The 22,056-nt window shown below is 38.0% G+C and overlaps 1 protein-coding gene across 5 annotated transcripts in view; it reads right to left on the bottom strand.

Annotated features, from left to right (window-relative positions):
• The window catches only part of MRPS30 (mitochondrial ribosomal protein S30), a 52,583-nt gene extending 32,148 nt beyond the window's left edge, over positions 1-20,435 (bottom strand). The window contains exons 1-7 of one of the 5 annotated variants that reach the window (XR_015696653.1): positions 19,842-20,435; positions 19,009-19,154; positions 16,558-16,663; positions 15,593-15,769; positions 14,487-14,648; positions 13,280-13,433; positions 12,315-12,450 (exon numbers count right to left, since the gene is read on the bottom strand). Coding sequence is in view for 4 of the 5 variants with exons in the window: in XM_087715473.1 (XP_087571599.1) it covers positions 12,302-12,450; positions 14,487-14,648; positions 15,593-15,769; positions 16,558-16,663; positions 19,009-19,154; positions 19,842-20,418 (1,317 nt within the window). In the remaining variant the exon portion in view is untranslated. Of the gene's footprint in view, positions 1-12,048; positions 12,451-12,482; positions 13,434-14,323; positions 14,649-15,592; positions 15,770-16,557; positions 16,664-19,008; positions 19,155-19,841 lie in introns of those variants that run through there. The other 4 variants (XM_087715473.1, XM_087715475.1, XM_087715474.1 and 1 more) reach the window with 4 other exon arrangements.
• Positions 20,436-22,056: the final 1,621 nt, after the last annotated feature.

Raw genomic sequence — 22,056 nt, 5'->3', positions numbered from 1 at the left:
TGGTGACCAAAACATGTGATTGAAGTCCCGTTCCTTTTACATGACATTGTAGGGGAAGGACTTCCACTGCATAGTTGTGGTTGCCATCTTGATTTTTGTTTACATTACCTCCTTATCTTCCTGAGGAATCTCCTGCTAAATATAATGATTCATTTGCTAGGGCTATACTAGTTTGATTTACAGTTTGCTCATAAGTAGGGAGTGAATATCAAAGATTTGACTCTATGCTCTGTTTTGAAAGCAGCAGAGAAAAAGAAATCATTTGGCATAGAAAGCCCTCTCCATATCAAGCTAACAGATCAGAAATAAGAAAATAATCAAATATATGCAGGTTACTAAAAAAAAACCTCCTGAAAAGGCATGTAACTCTATTGAAGAGGGAGAAAAGTAACAGTTCAACAACCCCAACAATTTATTTCAACAAAAATGAAATAACTTGGGAACAAATATGTTATAATCTGAGCTGTATTTGTCCAGTCTATGTTTGATTCACTGTAGGAATCATGTTACTCTCCTTTAATTTACTAGGGATGCATTATTTTTTAAATTTTCTTTTGCTTTCATTGGAAACCTTGCTCCAGAGATGAAATCATCTTACCTTCACTACTGGTTCATAAATGTGAGTGTGCGGGTGTGCAAGCTCGATTCGCTCACATGTGCCACCTCCACGCATGCGCAGGATCTTCTGCGGATGCACAGAGCATCAAAAACAGGATGTGATGATGTTCGGGCAGGTGGGTGGAGCCTCTCGCCGCCACCATTACTGGCTCGCCCAAATCAGATAGAACTGACTGAATTGCACCACTGCCTGTCTCCTTTCTAGAGTACATCCGAACACTATTTCCAAATGTACATGGCCTGCAATGCCATTACTGAAAATAAAAAGAGCAAGCAATCCCTATAATATGCTCATTCCCTATAATAAATTACTCATTCATCTCTGAAAGAAAGCTGGTGAATTGCATAATCAGAAAAGAAGAATGTCACTTTTATATATATTTGCCTCATTTGTGTGAAGAATAAAGTCCATCTGGAGGGTCAAAAACTGCCAGATCCCCTTACACAAGTCTAAAGTAGAAATAACATTGGCAGGTTCCAGGAATTCAATTAAGCTGCCATTTCAGGCGTAAGAGAGGCATCAGGTACAGTCATCAAGTTCAATTGTCTATATAGCCTACCAAATCATAGGCTTTTTCATCATTGCCAGCAGACTTCATTAGTTTTAACTTGAGCATCTCCTTCACCTTTGTTCTTATGTATATTGAAAAGAAGAGGAAAAAGAAATATATAAAAAAAGAAATATAAAAAAAGTTTATGGCCTTAACTGTCTGGGGAAAAAAAATGAAAGAAGTTTGAAGTCTTTCTTGATCTCTACCCAAGAAATTGTTTGCCCCAATTTAGGCAGATATAGCAGAGGTGGGTTGCTCCTGGTTCGGCCCGGATCTGGTAAACCGGTAGTGGCGGCGGCAGAAGGCTCCGCCCATCCTCCCGGATGCTTCTGCGCATGTGGGAGCACGCAAGCAAGCACAAGTGAAACAGTAGCACCGGAATTTGCAAAACACCTCTGAGAGATAACATACATATCTTTAAATGTACAGATTGAGCTGCCTAGTCTAGCTTTGCAGTTTTGTTCTGCTCTTTATTCTACACTGCTGTCTGGAAAATGGATAAAATTAGATCCTTCTTGGCTAAAACAGGTATGAGAAGCAAGAGGAATTGAAGGGACTAGCAGAGAAACAGGACAGAGCAATTAGAGATGTAAAAGAAACATATAGCACATTATTTTTCAGTGAAAATGCTATCCTTTCTCAGAGCGAATTCTATCGTGACATCAGCAGTTACAAATATTGGCTACATCATCCCATCTACCAAATTGTTATGGTACAGAATGGAGGAAGGATCACCTGGTGGCCTACTCTCCCTCTCTATTTTGCTATTAAAAGAGTTAAAGTTGAAGCAACAGCTAATCTCTTTGAGCCAGTCTAGACAGAGATAATTCTTGCTTGTCATTGATTCCATTTTTCAAGTGAATAACTTTTTCAAAAAATTCCTTGCTGGTGTTTAATGTATAAACATCAAGCTATGTTTTTGCTAGCTAAATAGTATGCTAAAATATTTGTAAAAAATTATCCCCACCACCATCCTACACAACAGCAGTAGCACTTAGACTTATATACTGCTCCAAAGTTGTTAAAATATTCATGACTGGGGGTGACATGGGAACAAGGTCAGCCAATGAACCTTGTTCCCATGGTTCATTGGCCATAGCAACTAACAGAGAGGGCTGAAAGCCCTATGAAGCGGTATATAAGTCTAACTGCTATTGCTATTGCTAAGTCAGCATAGCAACTAAGGCATAGCAACTAAGTCAGCCAATGGCAAAGCAATTAAGTCAGCCAATGGGAGCTTAAACAGATCTGATTCTGTGCAGAGAACTGAAACAGAAACTTAAGCAGTTTGCTGCTCTGAGAAGTAAACTAGCAGTCTACCTGGGCTTGTCTGCTGAAAGGAAGCTAACTGCTTGTGTTTGCCTGTAACTCTCCTGCCTTGTGTTTACTTGGAAGAATCATAGGTTGGTATTGTACATTTATTCATCTATTCTTATGTATATAAAGAAGTTAATGAATCCAGCTGAATCAGTTATCTGTGTGTGCTTTCTGGATTTGACTTTTATGCAACAAACTCTGACAAAAGTGCTTTACAGCATTCTCTAAGCCCGGGATGGCGAACCTATGGCACGCGTGCCACAGGTGGCACACGGAATCATTTGTCAGGGCACGCAAGGCATTACCCTGTCAGCTGGCCACATGTGTGCACTGGACAGCCTTTTTTAAAGCCATTTTTTGCCCTTTATAGGAGCCTGGGAGCACAGAAACCGGCCCTACAGGCAAACCGGAAGTTCAGGAATGGACTTTCAGTTTGCTTGTAGGGCCGGTTTAAGCCCTCTGAAGCCTTCAGAGGAGCCTCCTGAAGGTCCCTGCAGTCATCCCTGTTCTACAGCTTATACTATTGTGCTTCATAGAACTCCATTAACCTCCACATTGTTCTTTAGTGCATTTGGTATGACTCATTCTTGAAGTCTGCCAGTTGCCATTAAAATGTGAAAATGCAACTGTCTAATAAAACAAAAAAAGCTGACATAATATTTCATAGTCGCCCTTAACCAGAGCTGACCGGGCAAAAAAATTAATATTATACCAAAATATGGAGGAAACAAAAGAAATGAGTTGTAAAGGCCGAGCAAGTACTAAGTACAGTTGTCATTTATTTATACATCAAGTAGGTATATATTAATCCTGGTTAATCTCAGTTATTTGGAAAGATTTTATTGCATAAAATGTAAACATGTAAAACAGCACATCTACTTAATTGCAAATTTATCTCTGTTTTGGGAAAATGGGGCAAATCCATTTTTAACCTATATATTTGTGCTTTATTTGTCAAATTAATGCCCAGCTTAATAAAGATTCTGGGCAGCATACACTATTTAAAAGAGTAAAAACATTAAAACAAAACAAAAAGAATGAATAAATGATCTAGACAAAACATATTCAGCATATCGTGGGAAAAAATCCAATAAGGATTTTAGTCACCTTAACCTAAACAGGTTTTCAAAGTCTTTCTAAGTATAGTATATCCACATGGATATACTAATGAAAGTAACTATTCACTTTTGCATAAATACAAAATCGTTTTCATACTCTTTGTGAAGGAAGGAAGGAAGGAAGGAAGGAAGGAAGGAAGGAAGGAAGGAAGGAAGGAGGGAAGGAGGGAAGGAGGGAAGGAAGGAAACGGATTCATCAACATGCTGATTACTCATGTGGCTTATTTGGTTTTTGCTTCACGTGTTTTGCAAACCCAACCAAATGATTCATAAATCACAATGTATGGCTTAGCAGAATGTGTGAGCCAAGCACTATAGCTTCTTCCATAAACCCAGGTGGAAAAAACAATGGAGCAGTGCAAGTGCAAGCTTTTCTTTGGATATTTGGGATGGTTCTTTAATTACAGAAATATCACCCCAGAAGCTGCACTTCTGGCATCAAGTGAGTTACTAAGGCAGGCAGGCTTAAAATCTTTTTGGACATGACAATACTTTTATACTCCTTGCAATGAAATTTAAAAGCCATCCTCTTTGCTGGTAATTCATGTTTTGTTAAATTACTCTGTGGCAGAGGTATTTGCTGAATTGTTGTTGCTTCTTTTTCTCCTTTCTCTTCTCTAATAGGGACTGTATGCAGAAAGCCAAAATCCCTTTGTTATCCTTGCATTTCATTTCAGCTACCGCTGCCAGCTATTTGCAAATGACAAAGGAAGTACAGGTACAATTTCAAAACAATGGTGCCATCACGATAGGTTTTGAGCTAGAATATCTAGGCTTTTGCTATTATTTATTGTGCTGAAGGCCACATTTGCATTACAGAGCCCTACTAAGAATATATTTTGTGGGATATCCCCAGACTCTTTGTCACTTTGCTTAAAGAACAAAGAATCCTATTTTTGTCATGTGTTAGATCAGCCCATGAATTTTCTTTTACATTGAGAGTAAGTGAAATTTGGGATCATTCCTGGTCCAGCTGGTTTTGAAAGAAGCAGATGTTGTAACTATTGATACACCACGGGTGTTAAACTTACCACGTCACATTGCTGTCACATGATGTTTCGTGATGTTTTCCCCATTTGCGGAGCTAATGTGGGAGTGGCCAGCGCATGACATATCCGGCCTGCAGGCCTCCAGTTTGACACCCTTGGATACACTGACAGCATTCATGGTTGGGTTCAAAAACTGTTGAACATCCAGTTTCAAGAAAACATTGTTGCAAATTCACGTGTTGAAAATCCCATTTACATCAGAATAACCATAGATAACAATTTAAAAAGCAAGATTAAAACCCACCTTTCTCCTACCGGGCATCTTCTATATTTGTTGGACCTTAAATGATTTTGACCTTAAATGACCCCTGGCTCTGGTGTCTTGGAGCAATTAGCAATTAGAATGTTAAACATATCTGGAGGGCACCTGAGAAAGGCTGTCATAAATAATTAAGCTCTTCTAAACAAAACCACATTAAAATGCCTTCCTCAAGTAAGCGCGCAAGTATATATATTATACTGACCTTCCAAAATTTTCTCTGTTGAAAAATTCTGTAGGATTACTGCCTGAGGAGCAAATTGTGTCACCAATACATGATCTATTGTTCTGATTTATTATATGTTGGCAACTACCTCTGAAATGGCCAGAAGTGCATTTCTGTGTGCCTTAGCAAATAGGAAAGGTAACTTCATATACACTACATGAAGTTCTTTCTCCATAGTCTTGCCCTCTCTCCACATTCACATGAATCTATATAATAAAACAAACAGGTTACTGAAAATATATTGTCTTTAATCACATTCCCAGAAGAACAGGATAATTTTAATTTGACACACAGAATAAAGCTGGAATCTCTAGAAAGTTTTGCTGAACTTTCTAAAAATAGACCCCTATTTGAGAAAGAGTCATGGCCTTTGTACACAGGGGGATACATTTTAAGCTCTGATCCATTCAATTCCATATGGTTTACTTAAACCTGATTGCATATCTCCAGGTTTTTAGAAATATATGTTTCACAGGGTACTGTGAAATTAGCAGGGATGGAATCCAGTACCTTCTGCAAGGTTTGGACAGAAGCTGATTTGAAAGAAATTATTTATTGAACTGCCCCTGAGAGAATTAGCCCTATGTAACAATAATTGCTATTTTATGAATTTAGGTTTATGCTTAACGTCTTTCAGGAAGACAATGAAATTATTTTATGTGACACATTTCAGCCATCCATATTTGGGCCACATTATTTCTGCTTTATCCAAGCTGGTAATTATTATGAATTCCAGTTTTTACCATCTTTAATTATGCCACCTGCAATTTATGGTCTCTACAGCACAACATAATAAAAGATTCCCGGTTGGGAAAAGGTAAAGTCTTATTTATTCAGCATGATTGCATTCAGAGTGATAATAAGGGCAGTATATAATACTTATTCCAGTTGCTCAGCCCGTAACTCAATATGCTTGGTAATGTTTCAGAAGTTTAAAGAGACTTGCGTTCAGGAACTGAATCTACTGTTTAATAATACATTGTCCATGTTATAGTCCAAGGACAAGTAAAATAGAAGGGAGGCTTTGATGGTCTTCAACAAGACTGTGGTTTTACAGAAGACAATTAATAAACAAACACAAAGATTTTTAAGTGCCTTGAGACAGTGTCCATATACCTTGGGAACAGTGGTGGATTCCAGCCAGTTTGCACTATTTGGGAGAACCGGTTGTTAACTTTCTAAGCAGTTCGTAGAACCAGTTGTTGGAAGAAATCTTATTTTGTTTTTGTTTTTTCCAATTCTGGTGTGGTTTCTAGCCTAATCTTTATTGCACTACTTACAGAAACTACCTTTCTGGTTAACCCTTATTACATTGTAACAGCTAAAGCAAAGCACCCATCGACCTGAGTGACATTCAATTGGCCATGCCCACCCAGTCACATGACCACTGAGCTCTGCCTACCCAGCTTGTCATTAGGGCAGAGAACCGGTTGTTACATTATTTGAATTCCATTGCTTGGGACTCACTTTTGAATAAGCATGTGAATTTGTCCACATTGTTTAAGCTTCAGCAGGTCACATTTTAGGCCCATTTTCTGCTTTCTAAATTCCACTTGTTCAATTTGCAGTGGAAAACAATGAGATAGTGATTGGGATTCTGCTTTGTGGCAACATTTAATATTATTTTTGAAAATAGTTTAGAATGATCTTGGAAGACAACCAGTGATGGCTTGTTCAGCAAATGTATTTGAAGGTAATCAATTCACTGCAGAAATGGATCTTGCTATCTCCATGTATGAATATGGCAAAACAATCTATTTCTTTGTAGTGAACCTTGCACTTTGCAAATTCCCACAAGGCCGTATACTCTGAAAATTATTGGGAAGGAAGGGTTTTACAATTTCCCATGTTTAAGCATCAAAATGGTAAACTTGACGTTTGAAGCATTCCACATTAAACATCATAATGACATTCCCAAGTTCAGTTTCTGCACTCTAGAAAATGTCAGCTTTTTGGCCTGTGTCCAAGCAAGAAAATGTTCTATATTAATGGAAAAGGAAACATTAAATAAAGATGGAAACTGAAATATTTGCATATTTTTATGACTAATATGAATTGTCTGTTGCGTCAGAACAATTATATTAAGACATGGAATGAAATAAGGAGGACAGGTCAAGATAGGATAAATTATAACTTTTCATTGGAGAGATTTTTTAATTATGAATATATGACCTGGGATGATGTTTTGGTTTCAAACACTATCTATTTTGACAACTGATGTAACATATAAACAATGGCAGGAGAATATTTCTAGGTTTATATGACAGAGAAAATGGAAGAATTAAATGCAAAGTTCTCCAATATATTATTGTTTTATTTATTTTATCTCACCTTTATTTGTATAAATAAGATGGCAAACATATCTAATACTCCTTTCTTCTCCTATTTTTCCAATAACACTAACCTTGTGAGGTGAGTGGGGATGAGCAAGCGTGATTGGCCCAATATCATCCAGCTAGCGTTCATGCCTAAGGTGGAACTAGAACTCAAGAGTCTCCTGGTTTCTAGCCTATTGTCTTAACCACTAGACCCGTGATGGTGAACCTATGGCACACGAGCTGGAAGTGGCAAGCAGAGCCATCTGTCCGGGCATGCGAACCATCACCTGTTGCTCTTCCAGCGCGCAGGCCAGCTGGTCTTCATGCATGCAGGAGCACCAGAAACTGGAAGAGCAAGCACATGCTCACATCAGGAAGATCATCTTCAGGTTTCTGGCACATGGATGCACACCGGCCAGCTGGTCTTCACGCATGCATGCCTACCAGAAACCAGAAGACCAGGTGGCCAGTGTGCATGTGCACCCCAGAAACCGGAAGATCACCTTCTTGGGGCATGGATGCACACTGGGTGGCTGCTCTTTCAGTTTTGGGCACGTGCAAGCGCACTGGCTAGCTGGTCTTCGCGCGCGCATGCATGCCAGAACCCGGAAAATCTGATGGCCAGTGTACCTGCGAGTGCCAGAAACTGGAATGTCATCTTATCTATGGGAGTATGCACAGCAGGCAGCTGCTCTTCTAGTTTCCGGCACATGCATGCATACATGCGCTCCCGTTTTTGGCACTTGGTGCAGAAAAGGTTCGCCAACACTGCATTGGACCAAGATGCACAGGAATGAGAACTAATATTGCCTGATTTAAAGTAGCATTTTGCAGCCTGCTGTTTGGTTTTGATGAAAGAGTGGGCGCTGCTGAGAAATGAGAAACATTTAGAAAACAACCTGCAAGTGGCATGATTTTCTATGGCACAGTAAATGTAAAGGTAATGTACTCTTTTAAAAATTACTATATTAGAAGTGCCATATTGAGAATATGAAATACAGACCCAGACGGTGCCCCAAAATGCTTATATGGGTCTGCACACAATAAACAAGAGAAATGGTTAACCTATCAAGAGTTGCTGGAAAAAAAGGATGGAGAATATAAGATGACACCAAGAGAACTGGCTGCAGAAAGGTTTAGTTTTCAGTGGTTTTCCCACACGTTAATAGAAAGATTTAAAGTAGATATGAGGACATTTGGAATTGAACAGTACAAGACAGAATTTGAAAATGAACTATGTACAAAATATGAATATGTAATTGCTAAAATGTTTTTTGCTCCTATTTGAAGTGGAAGAACAAGTGAACAAGAATATGATAAAATGGGCTTACATATTTTTGCTGAAAAAAGAAAAATATAAACTTGTGATTGTAAATTTGATTGGAAAGGGTACACTATGAAAAGCAAATCATTTTACATGTGTGTTTGTATGTGCGTGCCCCTACACACACACGGGGGCATATAAATATGTATAAATATATATGTATGTGTGTGGAAGGTTGGCATCTTGAAAGCCAAAGCTCTTTGATCAAATAGCACACCATATACTTACTAAGCAAAAACAAGTAGTAACTACCTACACTCCAATCCTTTGTTGATAATAGTACATGCCCAAAAACTCAATAATCTGGTAGGCATTAGTTGGTTGTAAAAGTGCATGTAATCAGTTTGAGTCTAATAGGTAATAGTTTGAGTCTAATAGGTCTAATAGTTTGAGTCTAATAGGTAAACTGAAGCTGACCTGACTGAAGCCGCTTTGAAACTTCAGTGTTGCCACATTGAAGCTGAGGGGGGAATAGAGATAGCTGGGGTTTTGTAGCCAAAATAAAATACTTTCTCCTCGGAACCAAGGATATTCCCACAGGTGCCCAGAGAGAGAGGAGTGAAGTTACCAGGCAACCAGACAGCACCGTGATTGGACCATGTGACTGATTGTTTGGGGAAGGGGGATTTTTTTTTATTTTACTTTTAATTAGGTGAAAACCAAGGGTTGGTTTTCACCAGAATTGTGCCAGTATGATATATCCAATAAAACTATTTTTTGAGGAATCTACCTGCCTCAGAGTTTTGCTTGCTAGGGATGTATTACTTGGAGCCCTGACTCAAAGTAGTAGAAGACCTTCTCAAGTTTGAAGAAAGATGTGGGAAGGGGGAAATAGGAAATTTTTCTACCTATGGATATAATTTTTAATGTACTGGTGGCCTGATGTAAGTATGTGGAACCCTAATGTAATAGTGTGTGGGAATGACTTTGGGAGATGGAGGAAGAGAGATGCTGTTAAGGAACAATCAAATAAGAAAATGCACAGTTGGCAGGTCCGTAAGGGGCAGAGAAAGAAACTCAAAAAGGAAGCTGCTTAACTTATCAGGCTGTAAAAGAGACGACAGGAGATTTGTACTTTCCGACTTACAAGATTCAGTTAACATAGCCTTACAATAAAGTACGATTAGCTCATCTGGCCGTGTTTCATGTCTGGTTACCTGGGAAGGCTTGATGCCTGCTCTCAAAATTAAATGGGGCCCTCTAGCCTCAAAGGATTGTATATCCCTTGGTGAGCATTTGAGAATCTCTGTTTCAAAAGGCAGCTTGAAAGCAGCTCGAGACTAAATAATTGAACTGTTTTCTGAAATTGCAGTGCCTACAGTTTCACTCAAGGACAATAAAATGCAATTCGTATTGAGTCCTTAGCCTAATTATGGGGTAAGAAAATGTGGCTCATGAATCTTCTGACCTTGAGTCTTTTTCTAAATCTACACTATGATTATATTCACTGATAATACTTCTGCTGTTGATTGCATAGAGTTAAAAATACTAGCAAAACCTTTGAAAATTCAAATAAGGGAAGAAAAATCAAATTAATTATTCCACAATCAAATTTAAATCCTCTAATTAATCCTTATCATTTTCCACCTATTTGTAATGGAAAAATAAAAAAACCGGATATATTTGTTTCATACTGAGGAAATTATTGTGTTAAAGCCAACTTCCTCAAAGTTGACTTTGCATACCTTTTTTTGCAAATTAACATTATAATGCTATGGAGAGAGAGAAAGATAAGTGCCAACGTTTAATTTCTTTGCAAATTAATGAGTTGTAGTTCTAACCAATTATCAAGGTGAGGTAAAATGGAACAAATAAAAACAAACAGGAAAATCTGTGAATAAAATGCATTAAAAAAACCTAATGATGAATATAAAGTAGGGAAGAGCAAAAACAGAAAACTGGTATTTATGTAAAAGAGATGAAAAGTCTGTCAGCAGAGAGCAAAGTAAGCCAGGAGATTCGTTTTTAAAAGGTCCCTAAGGATTTACTGTGCAATGAAAAAGGAAATGCAAACCATTCCAGATGAAGAAGTCATGTTGATTTACAGCTCAAAAATCTAAAGTGGTCAATACCATCAGGAGGCTCAACTATAAAATCATTTTTTTAAAAATGAACAAGCTTTCAATTCCTTAGAACTATGTTCCTTTGTCAGGGGGAAGAAGTAGAAACAAAATTAAAGTATGCCAGTTGTGGCCAAAAAGTCTGCAGATTGAGATGAAAATGATTTTTTTTCTTTATTTGTTCTTCTTTTGCCTCCTGTAAATTAGATATAGACCATACTTTTTATAAAATAAAGTGGAATATGTAATATTAATAATAGTGCTATTATTGAATAGTATCAATAAAGTTATAAATAGATGTTACTAATGACACCTCTGCAGACAAACTATCAAGCTTAAAGAGCACCAAAGACTCAACAGTTCAACCTTGAGCTACAGATATCCCCCCCCTTTTTTTTGAAGGGTGGCTGGCATGCACTCACACAGCAGTTAAAAAAATTAAATGCAGAACAGACAAAAGGAGCATGAGTATCAAAATATAAAAATACAAAGTTAATATATTAAAACTAGGTAGCTCTGAAACTAAGCAAAATTCAGAACACAAATGTACTTACAATAGATTAGCTCAAGCGTGGCAACTTTAAGCTGTGAACTTCAACTCCCAGAATTCTCCAACTAGCAGCCAGCTGGAGAATTCTGGGAGTTCTTAAAGTTGCCAAGCTTGAAAATTGAAAGAAAGGGAATTGAAAGTTCTGTCTTATTTTTAATGCATTTATTTTCAGTATATTAATTTTCTGTTATCAATGGTCTTAATTCTTTACCATCATCTTAAAAATGTAAATAAAGCTTATATGATGATTTATACACTGTATGGGTGAATCAATAAAAATGTGCATGTAAATTTATTAAAAACGTGTGTTCTCTTTTCCAGACATTTGTTTAATGCACTCGCAAATCAGGGTTAATTTATGTTATGTGAGCAACCCAGAATTTCTTCCAATGATTATTATACAGTCCCATCTCCCATTTAAATGAAAAGAAAGTGTTTAGTATGTAATGCCATACTAAACAAACACTATCTTTTTGTGTTTGTTTATTTCTAACTACCAGACATTGAAACCAAAATAAACATTTTCATATCCTATTTACAGGCTTAGCAGTTTCGCCACTACTGAATTGGGGAGGACAGAATTTATATCTGGCAAGGATTTATTTATTTATTTATTTTTGCTTGACACCTACAGCGTTTTCCATTCTTGCACATCTTCCGAATCTTTTTATCCAATCTATCTGGGCAAAACATGGCATAGCAAATGGAGGCCTACAAAAAGGATGGGACACTGAAAGGAAGAATTGAAGAGCTCTTTGGGGATCACTCCAGAATTTCTGTTTGAAATATTAAAATTAGCAGAAATTAGTAGAAGGTTTAACCTGGACTCCACTTTTAAAAATAACGAGTTTTCAATAAAAATCCGAACAAGGAAATATTGCTTAGTCAAACCACCTCTGGGGAAAATGAGGTTACCACATGAGAACATTTTCACACTGTTTATTTATTATAAATGCCTGATATATGAGAGGCTTGCAGGTGCATTCTTGCTGTTCCAGTGTTTTCCATTTCCATGACGGGAAGGCAGAAAAGTATAGGTGCTTGTGCCATCGCTCAATGACTGGAATAAAGCACAGGCAGGAAATCCCAGGACTCTTTTCAGAAGTTTTAATTTTGAAACATTCTGCAACGTTGATGCATTTTCTAAAGAATCTGTTTCAAATATTTACAAAAGCAACTTCCTTTCTCCTTGGGGAAATACACACACGCACACAATTCACAACAATTCTTAGCAATAAACAATAATAATACTGTGTAGTGCATAACTTGGAGCTGGTGGCATATTTTCAAACAATCTCACTTTCCTCATTCATTGTCCCTCTCTCTGCCACACACAGATTCAAAAATTCAGTGGGAATGTTTTGCCCCTGTCTCTAATAATTCTTTTTCAGATAATCTACACGGACTGTGGCTTTGTCAGCCATCCCTTTCTTGCAACATTTCCTATTTTAACTTCTCGGTCTTGAAAAAGTCTTGTCACATTAACTTGAATGATTCTAATTAAGATTTCATTAACATTTACATCAGTTCATCAATGGATTAAGGAACAACTACACAAGTAGTGCATTAAAAGATGCTAATAGTGTAGTATCAAATATAAGCACAGCTCATTACAAGAGATAAAGCAACTCATGTACAGAATGACTGCAGTTGTAACTGAATACCTTGGATACAAAATCAACAAAGGAGGAAAGAGCCATTGTGCACCACCAAAATGGAGGATCAGATTGGAAAATAAGATCAGTATGCCAAGATCAGATAAAAGCAAGATAGAAAAGATGAAAGAAAAGAAGCTAAGGACAAGAAGACCCAAGAATATCTGATCAAGAAATATTACCTAGAAACAAGACAGATGAAAGAAGCATTGGAACTAATAAAGCAGCAATTACCATCTACAGTCAGGTTTAGCAGATACAACGCTCAAACTGCACAGGGGATGCAGAATCTTTAATTTCAGTCAAGTCAGAAATGTTTCCACCAATCCATCAATGGAGACTGTAAAGAACCCATGTCAAAGAAGAAGCAGTGCAGTTCTGGGTCCAGCTATGGGACAACCCAAAATGATATACCAAGTATAAAACATGGAGATGGATTAAAAAAGCAGAAATTAAAGAACTAGTAATAATGGCAGAAATGGTGGAGAAAAGAGCAACGAAGATCAAATAAATACCTTTGGGCAAGAACATCAAATCCTGTCTAACCATCTGGCTGACCGTGCAGTGAACCTTAATATCTATCCCACTCCAAGGAACAGTATGTCATTGTGACCCAGGGCCTTGGATGCTCTAGTGATGTTCAGGGTTCTCCAAAGGAGCTTCTTCAAGGAAGATCTATTTTCTAGTTTTTTTTTGGAGTATGCTTCGTTTCTCATCCAAGAAGCTTCTTCAGCTCTGAGCTGCATTTGGAAGCTTACAATTTATTACTGAACTAGCTGATAACAGGGCATTGTCCGGGTATTCATTTATCCCAATCCTGTATTAGACAGGAATGTTGATGTCAAATGGCAACGTAAGTGCTGATTGGGCTGTCTGTCCTCCCTCCTTCCATTAATGTCGCCACAATTTCTAAAGAGGCAATGGAAAGAGCAATTTCTCCCTGAGCCCTGATTTCGGCAACAATTAAATTAGTTAAAAATGTTTTCCATGCCCCCAGAAGCATCAAGAAAAATGATACCATCTTACTGTTTTGCTATCTGATACAAGGTCATTTGGTATGCTTTTTTCTGATTTTGATTTAGAAGTGGCTTCTTGTCTGTGATATATGCACTAAGCTGTTCAACATTGTTCTTTTCTCATATGTAATCTGCATGAACTACGCTGTGTCGGTCTCATAGTGGTGCAGTAATGTTTCATTTATACAGCAACAGCAACATTCCTATACAACTCTTGTACATCCCAGTATTTTTATATAAGACTATTATTTGATAGTTCCACTTTTAACATGTTTAAACACTTAATTTTATTTTGGTATTTTCAGAATAATCAGATTATCATAATTCCTTTGGTTTGTTTAACAGAAATTTAACAAACTGTACTAGGACTTCATCGTTAAAACCTTTCACATCATTATTTTCTATTGATTCATACAGGGGCTTACTTTCAGTCCCCCAACAAATGTTCCTTCTTGGATTATTTTGGTCAGCCTCAACAGTTAAAGCCAAGGTGTTTAACTGGTAACAAAAAAAGGCAATGTATCTTCCTTCGAAAATAACAGCCTGGGATACAAAGGGTCGAGTCACATCGTCTTCACTCCAGAATCCTGAAAAAGAAGAAAAGTCACTTAACTTAAATATTTTTCTACCAACAAAAAAATGAATTTTGAAAAGCACTGCAAACTAGGGTCTCTGGCATATTGGACTGAAAGGCTAAAAAAATGTTTTAAGCAAACAGGGACATGATGGTAGAATACTCTACAATTTCTCAAAGCAGCTGCACATTCCCCGTGGATCACACAGCTGCTGCCACCTGCTGGTGCCAGTAAAAATGTATTTAACAAGCTGCAGATCCATTGATACAGCTTTCTAAATTTGAGGTGATCTAAATAAGTCATTCTGCAGTGCGAGATAATCACAGAGTACAAATTGTTATTGTTGCTTCAAGGAGAAACAGCCTCAAAATTGGAAACCAGTTTTTGAATTGGAAGAAGTACACGTTCAAGGTATATTCCTGATTTCACAAACAGCCATTATGTGTTACAGATCAGCATAATTTATTTCTCCAACACATAGGACCAAGCTTAGGAATTCTTTTAGATGTCCAAATGCACAGATTAAAGCGTATAGTGACATAATTTTCTAAATGTTCAATTTGTAGATGAATTTAGCATTTTCTGGGATAACTATAAGGATTTGAATCACCTTGAATGGATGGCATAAATCAATAAAAGAGTACAGGTATGTTTATGTCTAAATACTGACAAGGATGGACAAAATGATTCCATTAAAAAACAACTATTTTGAGTTTGAAACAGATTGTTCTCACCTTAGTGGGAGCGTCTCAATTCTGTTCTGAACATTCTGATATAAGAAGAATGTAAGAAGCTTGAAGCATTTTCAATACAGTCAGAAGACTATCTGCTAACTTCCAATAAAGCTAGAACATGAGATTCTGGGATGGGAGTGAGAAAAATCTCAAGCTCAAACCAGGATATATCAAACTTAAACCATTCTGACATTTGATAATTTTTAAAATTTTTAAAATTACCTTGGCACATTGCTTGTGCTCCAGTCCACGCAAAGAGGCTTGCAACTGCATTGGCTCGATATGGAACATCAACCTGATCAGTGAGATTCAATTTTATCAGCCTTTCTCTTTTCACCCTGTCAGGAAGCAAATGAAATTGGGTGTGCCCATAGCAGCATGGATCTGATATTTGAGAACCTAAACCCAAAAAGAGATTATTTTAGATAATTTTCTATACAAGGTCAGAAAATCAAAAGCACAGCACAGTTGATAGCAGTTCCATATTTTGGTACATAGTTCAATTTTATAGTCGTGTATCTTCCAAAAACCATATTAACAAGCTCATAAATGCTAAATCAAAAAGATATATAGAAAGATACAATGACACCTTTGCTCTGCCATCCATTAGCAGAGAAGGCTAAATTGGCTGCTTTAACTAAAGAAACTAACTTTGTTTCTACTTGGAAACTGCTTCTGGACTTTGTGCTTGTGTGGAAAAAAAGACGAAACTTTTGATTTTTTTTATTCTGCTGATTAAATAGGTTTGTTGTTATAGAAATGGCTAGTATATAGAATCATGCAAAAATAAAAAGTGGAGGCTGTAGAGGTAGTCCTTGACTTACAACAATTTGTTTAGTGACCAAAGTTACAACGACACTGGAAAAAATGTATGACCATTTTTCACACATAAAACCATTGCAGCATTCCATGGTCATGTGATAAAAATTAATATGCTTGCCAACTGACTCATATTTATGACACTTGCTATGTCTTGGGGTCATGTTATCACCTTTTGCAAACTTCTGACAGAAACGTCAATGCCTTATTCTACCATGCAAAAAAGAGTTCTAAATCAATGCATTCCCCCTTTTAATTTTTCCTTTTTCCTCAACCACAATACTTTGTCATTATTTTCATTTTTCTTTATATTTTATAAAGTAATAAAATTTGGATTTTAAAAAAAGGTTCAATGACACAAGTCTTACCTATAAATATTTTGTTATCATATTGTCGTTTGAACAATGGAAGTTTGTCAGGTAAATACTGGATAACAGGAATATCTCCAGGGCCCAGGTAATCAAGAGGCTCAAACTTAAAGAAAGAACATCAGTTCAGTAAATGAAAATGATTTACAATTTGTTTCTTTCACCATAATGAAAGCACTTAAATAATGAATTCTGTCATCTCTTATTTGTTATTTTAATATTAATACCTGTTGGACTGCAGAAAGGTAAAAAGAGACAGAATTCCCTTTACTAGTTACATAGAATCATACTTGTAGCCATGTAGTACTTTTAAGATGTACTGGAATTAAAAACCCATAATTCCCAATGTTATCATCTTGACTGAAATTTCAGGAATTCCCAGAATTTCCTACCATCCCTACTATCAGTAGGGCAGCTACTGGAGAAAAACTAATGAGAAAGAAAAAAAAACCACGATGTGTGCATCAGGTCAACAGAAGAAAGTGAGCCCATAAAAACATGTATAATGTTCTCTGCTCCTCTTGGCTCAGATTCTCCTTTCTGTAGTATATGACCTTAACTTTACCCACAATGAATTAGGAAATACCTTGAGCCACAAATGGATTCAACTTTGTTTCTGCCATTTGGATTACAATGGCATTCCACCCTCTCCTGATCAAGACTGCTGAGGTTCCCTGAGAGACACCAACAATTGTTGCTTACCATCTCTGCCTTTTTTGAAATTGTCATTCTCATGCACTCTAAAAACTACAAAATGTGAAAAACCTGAACAATGCTGGCCTCACCCACCCTTTTTCCCCATTAGACCCTAGGTTGGAATGTAAAAGACAGCAAGGAATCAGAAATACCTATATCCATCCCACTTTTTTCTACCACTGGTCAGCTGACAGGCCCTTATTCAAGCTGTGACAGTGCCTCTGTGAGACTAGAAATGCAGCTGCTCTTAGCCTGTTTCCTGCCCCAAAGCACAAAGCAACACTTTCTGCTCAACCTAAGGGATCACATATGGTGCTTGACCAAGACATGCAAGCTGTTGTCCTCCTGTTAGACCCTTTTTATGGGGAAGGAGTAGGAGGTGGTGCCACAAAATATAACCCTAGAATTTGTGACCCCAGTATGAACAAAAATTCAAAATAGCAGAGACATCAGCCAAGGTGGCGCAGTGGTTAAAAGCAGCACTGCAGGCTACTGCTAGATCAGCAGGTCAGCGGTTCAAATCTCACCGGCTCAGGGTTGACTCAGCCTTCCATCCTTCCGAGGTGGGTAAAATGAGGACCCAGATTGTTGGGGGCAATATGCTGACTCTCTGTAAACCGCTTAGAGAGGCCTGAAAGGCCTATGAAGCGGTATATAAGTCTACTGCTATTGCTATTGCTATCACAACAATAAAGATGAACTCTGAAGATACCATAGAGAGCCATGTACCTTTATATAATGTGACTGCATTATGCACTATACACTAAACCTGGAATAAACAATGAGTATCATGGGTAGAATAAATATTTCTGGAAATGTTTTAAAGAAGGCATTTTGGGGTCCAAAATCCTCCCCACAAGGAAAACTATTCGCTACATGCCTTTGTAAGTTCCACTATGCTGACTATGCATCTTTACTTATAAGTGTGATTGCAATTTTTAATAAAATGTTGAGTGTTAATATGTTCACATATCGTAGTATGATTTATCTGTCATTTATTTTGAGGATGTGGAAAGTAAGCATTATGAAAGCTTAAATCAAACAATAAAAATACATGGTTCCAAAAAAAAGAGACATAGGAGATATTCTTATTTGCACACAAAATATCCCTTGGCAAACCTTGTTTATTGCAATATCACCTACATTTCTTCTACAGCCCACAAATGAATCAGTCTTAAGATGCCCTTAAGTACTCTGGTGTTAAAAAAAACATATTCTCCTTATTCTGGCACCAAAGAGCCTAAAATATTTAACATGTTAGGTTTGGACTAGAAGTCAGGTGACTAAAATGTTATAAGAGGTAACAGAAGGACAAGGATAGTAATGGCAGCAGCAAGTTTTATTGCAATAAAGCTTTCTGCCAAATTAAGGCTGGGTAGGTAGTGCTCTAATTCAGCTGAGAAGAAAAGCTGGCATTACCAGCCCTAAGAAGGAACCACTCACTTTACTTCCTTCTTTCCACAATTACATAGTAATTGATGAGTTATTACAGGGCCAGTATTTCTATTCTTATATATTCTAAACATCTGTCTCCACTTCAGTTTTATTCAGAAGATTTCAGCTATCAGCAATTTATGGAAATTCTACCATATTTTTACTACTTCCTAATTTTACTCAAATATTTTGCAAAACCCTGTTAAATGGCAAAATTGATCAGGTCTAGTGGAGCAGAGGAAAGCAAACTGACAAATCTTCTGCAATCATCAATATCACCAATTCAACTAATAACTATTGATTAAACAAAAATATTTGTACCTCTGAAAGTTGCTTTCTTATACGAATCTGACAGCGTGGCTTATCATCAATCTGAAATCTCAACGGGTCAATCCTGCCTCGCCGGTGTCCTCGGGGAACTACTGTCTCCCCACGCAACCAGTAGAAATGTACATCAGGCTGAAAGTCTGAAATAAGAAGATTGTGTCTAATTAAGATGTTCATACAGATGAGAGAGACAACATAGTGCACATATTATTTGAATGTCAATTGTGTAATAAAGGGATCAATATTTTGGACCACACATTAGACAAATGGCCTATAGGGATCCTTATATTAAAATAACATATTCCATACAATTCAGACCTATTTGAACAAACAGTACATCTGGGAACTGCAAACGTGGATCCGATTAGTTTAAATTGGAGGAGCGACACAGAAATATGATTTGCTTTTTCTTTTACTCAGGTCTTTCCGTCTACTTTCTAACTTATAGTCTTATTACTGTTCTGTAGTTTATATTTTACATCTTGACACAGTCTTATCAATAAATACAAGGGCAAATAGGCTGAAAAACAGCTTCTATCCCAGGGCAATAACTATATCGAATTCTATGATATAGTGCAATATCAAGTTTTCAATTTCAATTATATAGAAAATAAAGGATGCTTGTGTTTTTATTTTTATAGTTATAATGTACATTGAAGACAGCATTTAATTTCATTGTACCATGTGCAATGACGATAAAGTAAACTAACTAATAAATGCCATTAACAGCAAATGCTTCAGCCCTTTCGCTCAGAATTGACAGATTTCCTGCGATTCTCAGAATGACATTTTCATTGTTCTTTAAACAAGGACGAAGAGAGACACACCTAGGATGGAAGAGGAACCCAGCGCTGGGTTGAGACAAGTCAGGTGGGCTGCAAGCTTTGGCACCAGGTGGGTAATGAAAGGCGCTGGCCCTTGTTCCCTACCACGGAAGAGTTTGGGGGGCTTCTTGCGCTGGTAATAATACTCCTGAAGGAGCACTTCGCATACAAGGGAGCGGAGCTCAGCCAAATCCAAACCGTCTGTCTTGTCTTCTTCGCTTACTGACACCGAAGCGGGCAGTCCTGGCACAAAGACGGTCTTCGTGAAATGCTGGTACCAGCGATCTGCGTTTAAAGCCCAGGTCTGCGGGTAGACCACGTACTTGCGGCGCTGCCGTTTCCCGTAGATCGCCAATTTCTCCTCAACCGTAGGCGCGTTGTGAATAGTTTTAAAGTATTCCTCCCGGCGCCGGAGTTTGGCTATCTTACTCTTGGCGGTAAGTGAAGCCACCACGGGCGGATAAAGAGAAGCGGGGGAGGCGACGGGGTCGTCCGAAGGCGCCGCGGAGGCCTCGCTGTGCATGAACTGCGGCCCCAATCGAGCCCCTGGCAGCCATCTCCAACTTCTGAAAACTGCCATCTTGCCGGCGCAAAACGGAAGCGGAAAACCCCCACTTCCGCCACCGCTGCAGCATCACGATTGGCCACCTGCGCTCACGTGACCCACTTCTCTCGTGGCCGCCCTTCGTAGGGATATAGGATGGACTCTGGTAGCATGTCGCTGCGCCTGCGCGGTATCACCTGACAGCCTCCCCGTGTCCTCTTTGAATTGCAACGCGGGGAAAGAACGGAAGAGGCGAGTGACGGGCACACATATATAAGAAAGCCCAAAGGCTTTACATTCTAATTATTTGTATATTTTCATGTTGCATCTTTCTTCATAGGGCTACAGGGAGATTACTGGTGTGGTCTATGCTTCCTTAGCTTTGGGAGTAACGTGTGTTAGAGAGACGCCTGTTAAGTTCAGGCTTAAGTTCACGCTTATCCCAAAGGTGCTTTTTTCCCCAAGAAGCAACTGGGCTTCCTTGTTTTTTCTTTGAGGACGTTTCACTTTTCATCCAAGAAGCTTCTTCAGTTCTGACTGAATGTGAGGAATGGAAGGATTTCTATTCTTTGCAGAGAGCTGGTCATTTTACATCCTTTTTGAGGGTTGTTGAAGCACTTGGATGTTTATATGTGTCCTCAGGGTCACTTGAGTAGTGCTAATAGTTACTGTAGTGTGCAGTTTTTTATGGAAATCCAATAGAGTAGAGCAGAACAGAACAGAACAGAATTCTTTATTGGCCGTGTGGTTGACCACAAAAAGAATTTGTCTTTGGTGCATAAGCTTTCAGTGTACATAAAAAGACAAGATACATTAGTCAAGAATCATAATGTACAAATGTAATGATAGTCACAGGGTATAAATAAGCAATCAAGAGGCAATATCAATATAAATTGTAAGGATACAAGCAATAAAGTTACAGTCACGCAGTCATAAGTGGGAGAAGATGGATGATAGGAACGATGAGAAGACAGTAATGCAGCTTTAGTGAATAGTTTGAGAGTAGTGAGGGAATTATTTACAATACAATTCAATAGCAGAGTTGGAAGGGACCTTGGAGGTCTTCTAGTCCAACCCCCTGCCTAGGCAGGAAACCCTATAGTTTCAGACAAATGGCTATCCAACATCTTCTTAAAGACTTCCAGTGTTGGGACATTCACAACTTCTGGAGGCAAGCTGTTCCACTGATTAATTGTTCTAACTGTCAGGAAATTTCTCCTCAGTTCTAAGTTGCTTCTCTCCTTGATTAGTTTCCACCCATTGCTTCTTGTTCTACCCTCAGGTGCCTTGGAAATTAGTTTGGCTCCCTCTTTGTGAGATATTGGAACACTGCTATCACGTCCTTCTTTCTCTTAAACTAGACATAACCAGTTCCTGCAACCGTTCTTCATATGTTTTAGACTCCATCCCCTAATCATCTTTGTTGCTCTTCTCTGCACTCTTTCTAGAGTCTCCACATCTTTTCTACATCGTGGTGACCAAAACTGAATGCAATATTCCAAGTGTGGCCTTACCAAGGCATTATAAAGTGGTATTAACACTTCACGTGATTTTGATTTATCCCCCTGTTTATGCAGCCTAGAACTGTGTTGGCTTTTTTGGCAGCTGCTGCACACTGTTGGCTCATATTTAAATTGTCCACTAGGACTCCAAGATCCCTTTCACAGTTACTGT

Source organism: Thamnophis sirtalis, unplaced genomic scaffold (genome assembly GCF_051295495.1).
Source record: "Thamnophis sirtalis isolate CommonGarterSnake01/CBP01778 unplaced genomic scaffold, rThaSir2_p1.2 scaffold_5, whole genome shotgun sequence".
NCBI classification, from domain to species: Eukaryota; Metazoa; Chordata; class Lepidosauria; order Squamata; family Natricidae; genus Thamnophis; species Thamnophis sirtalis.
The sequence above is the reverse complement of the archived record's forward strand: the minus strand, read 5'-3'. Positions and strand labels throughout refer to the sequence as shown.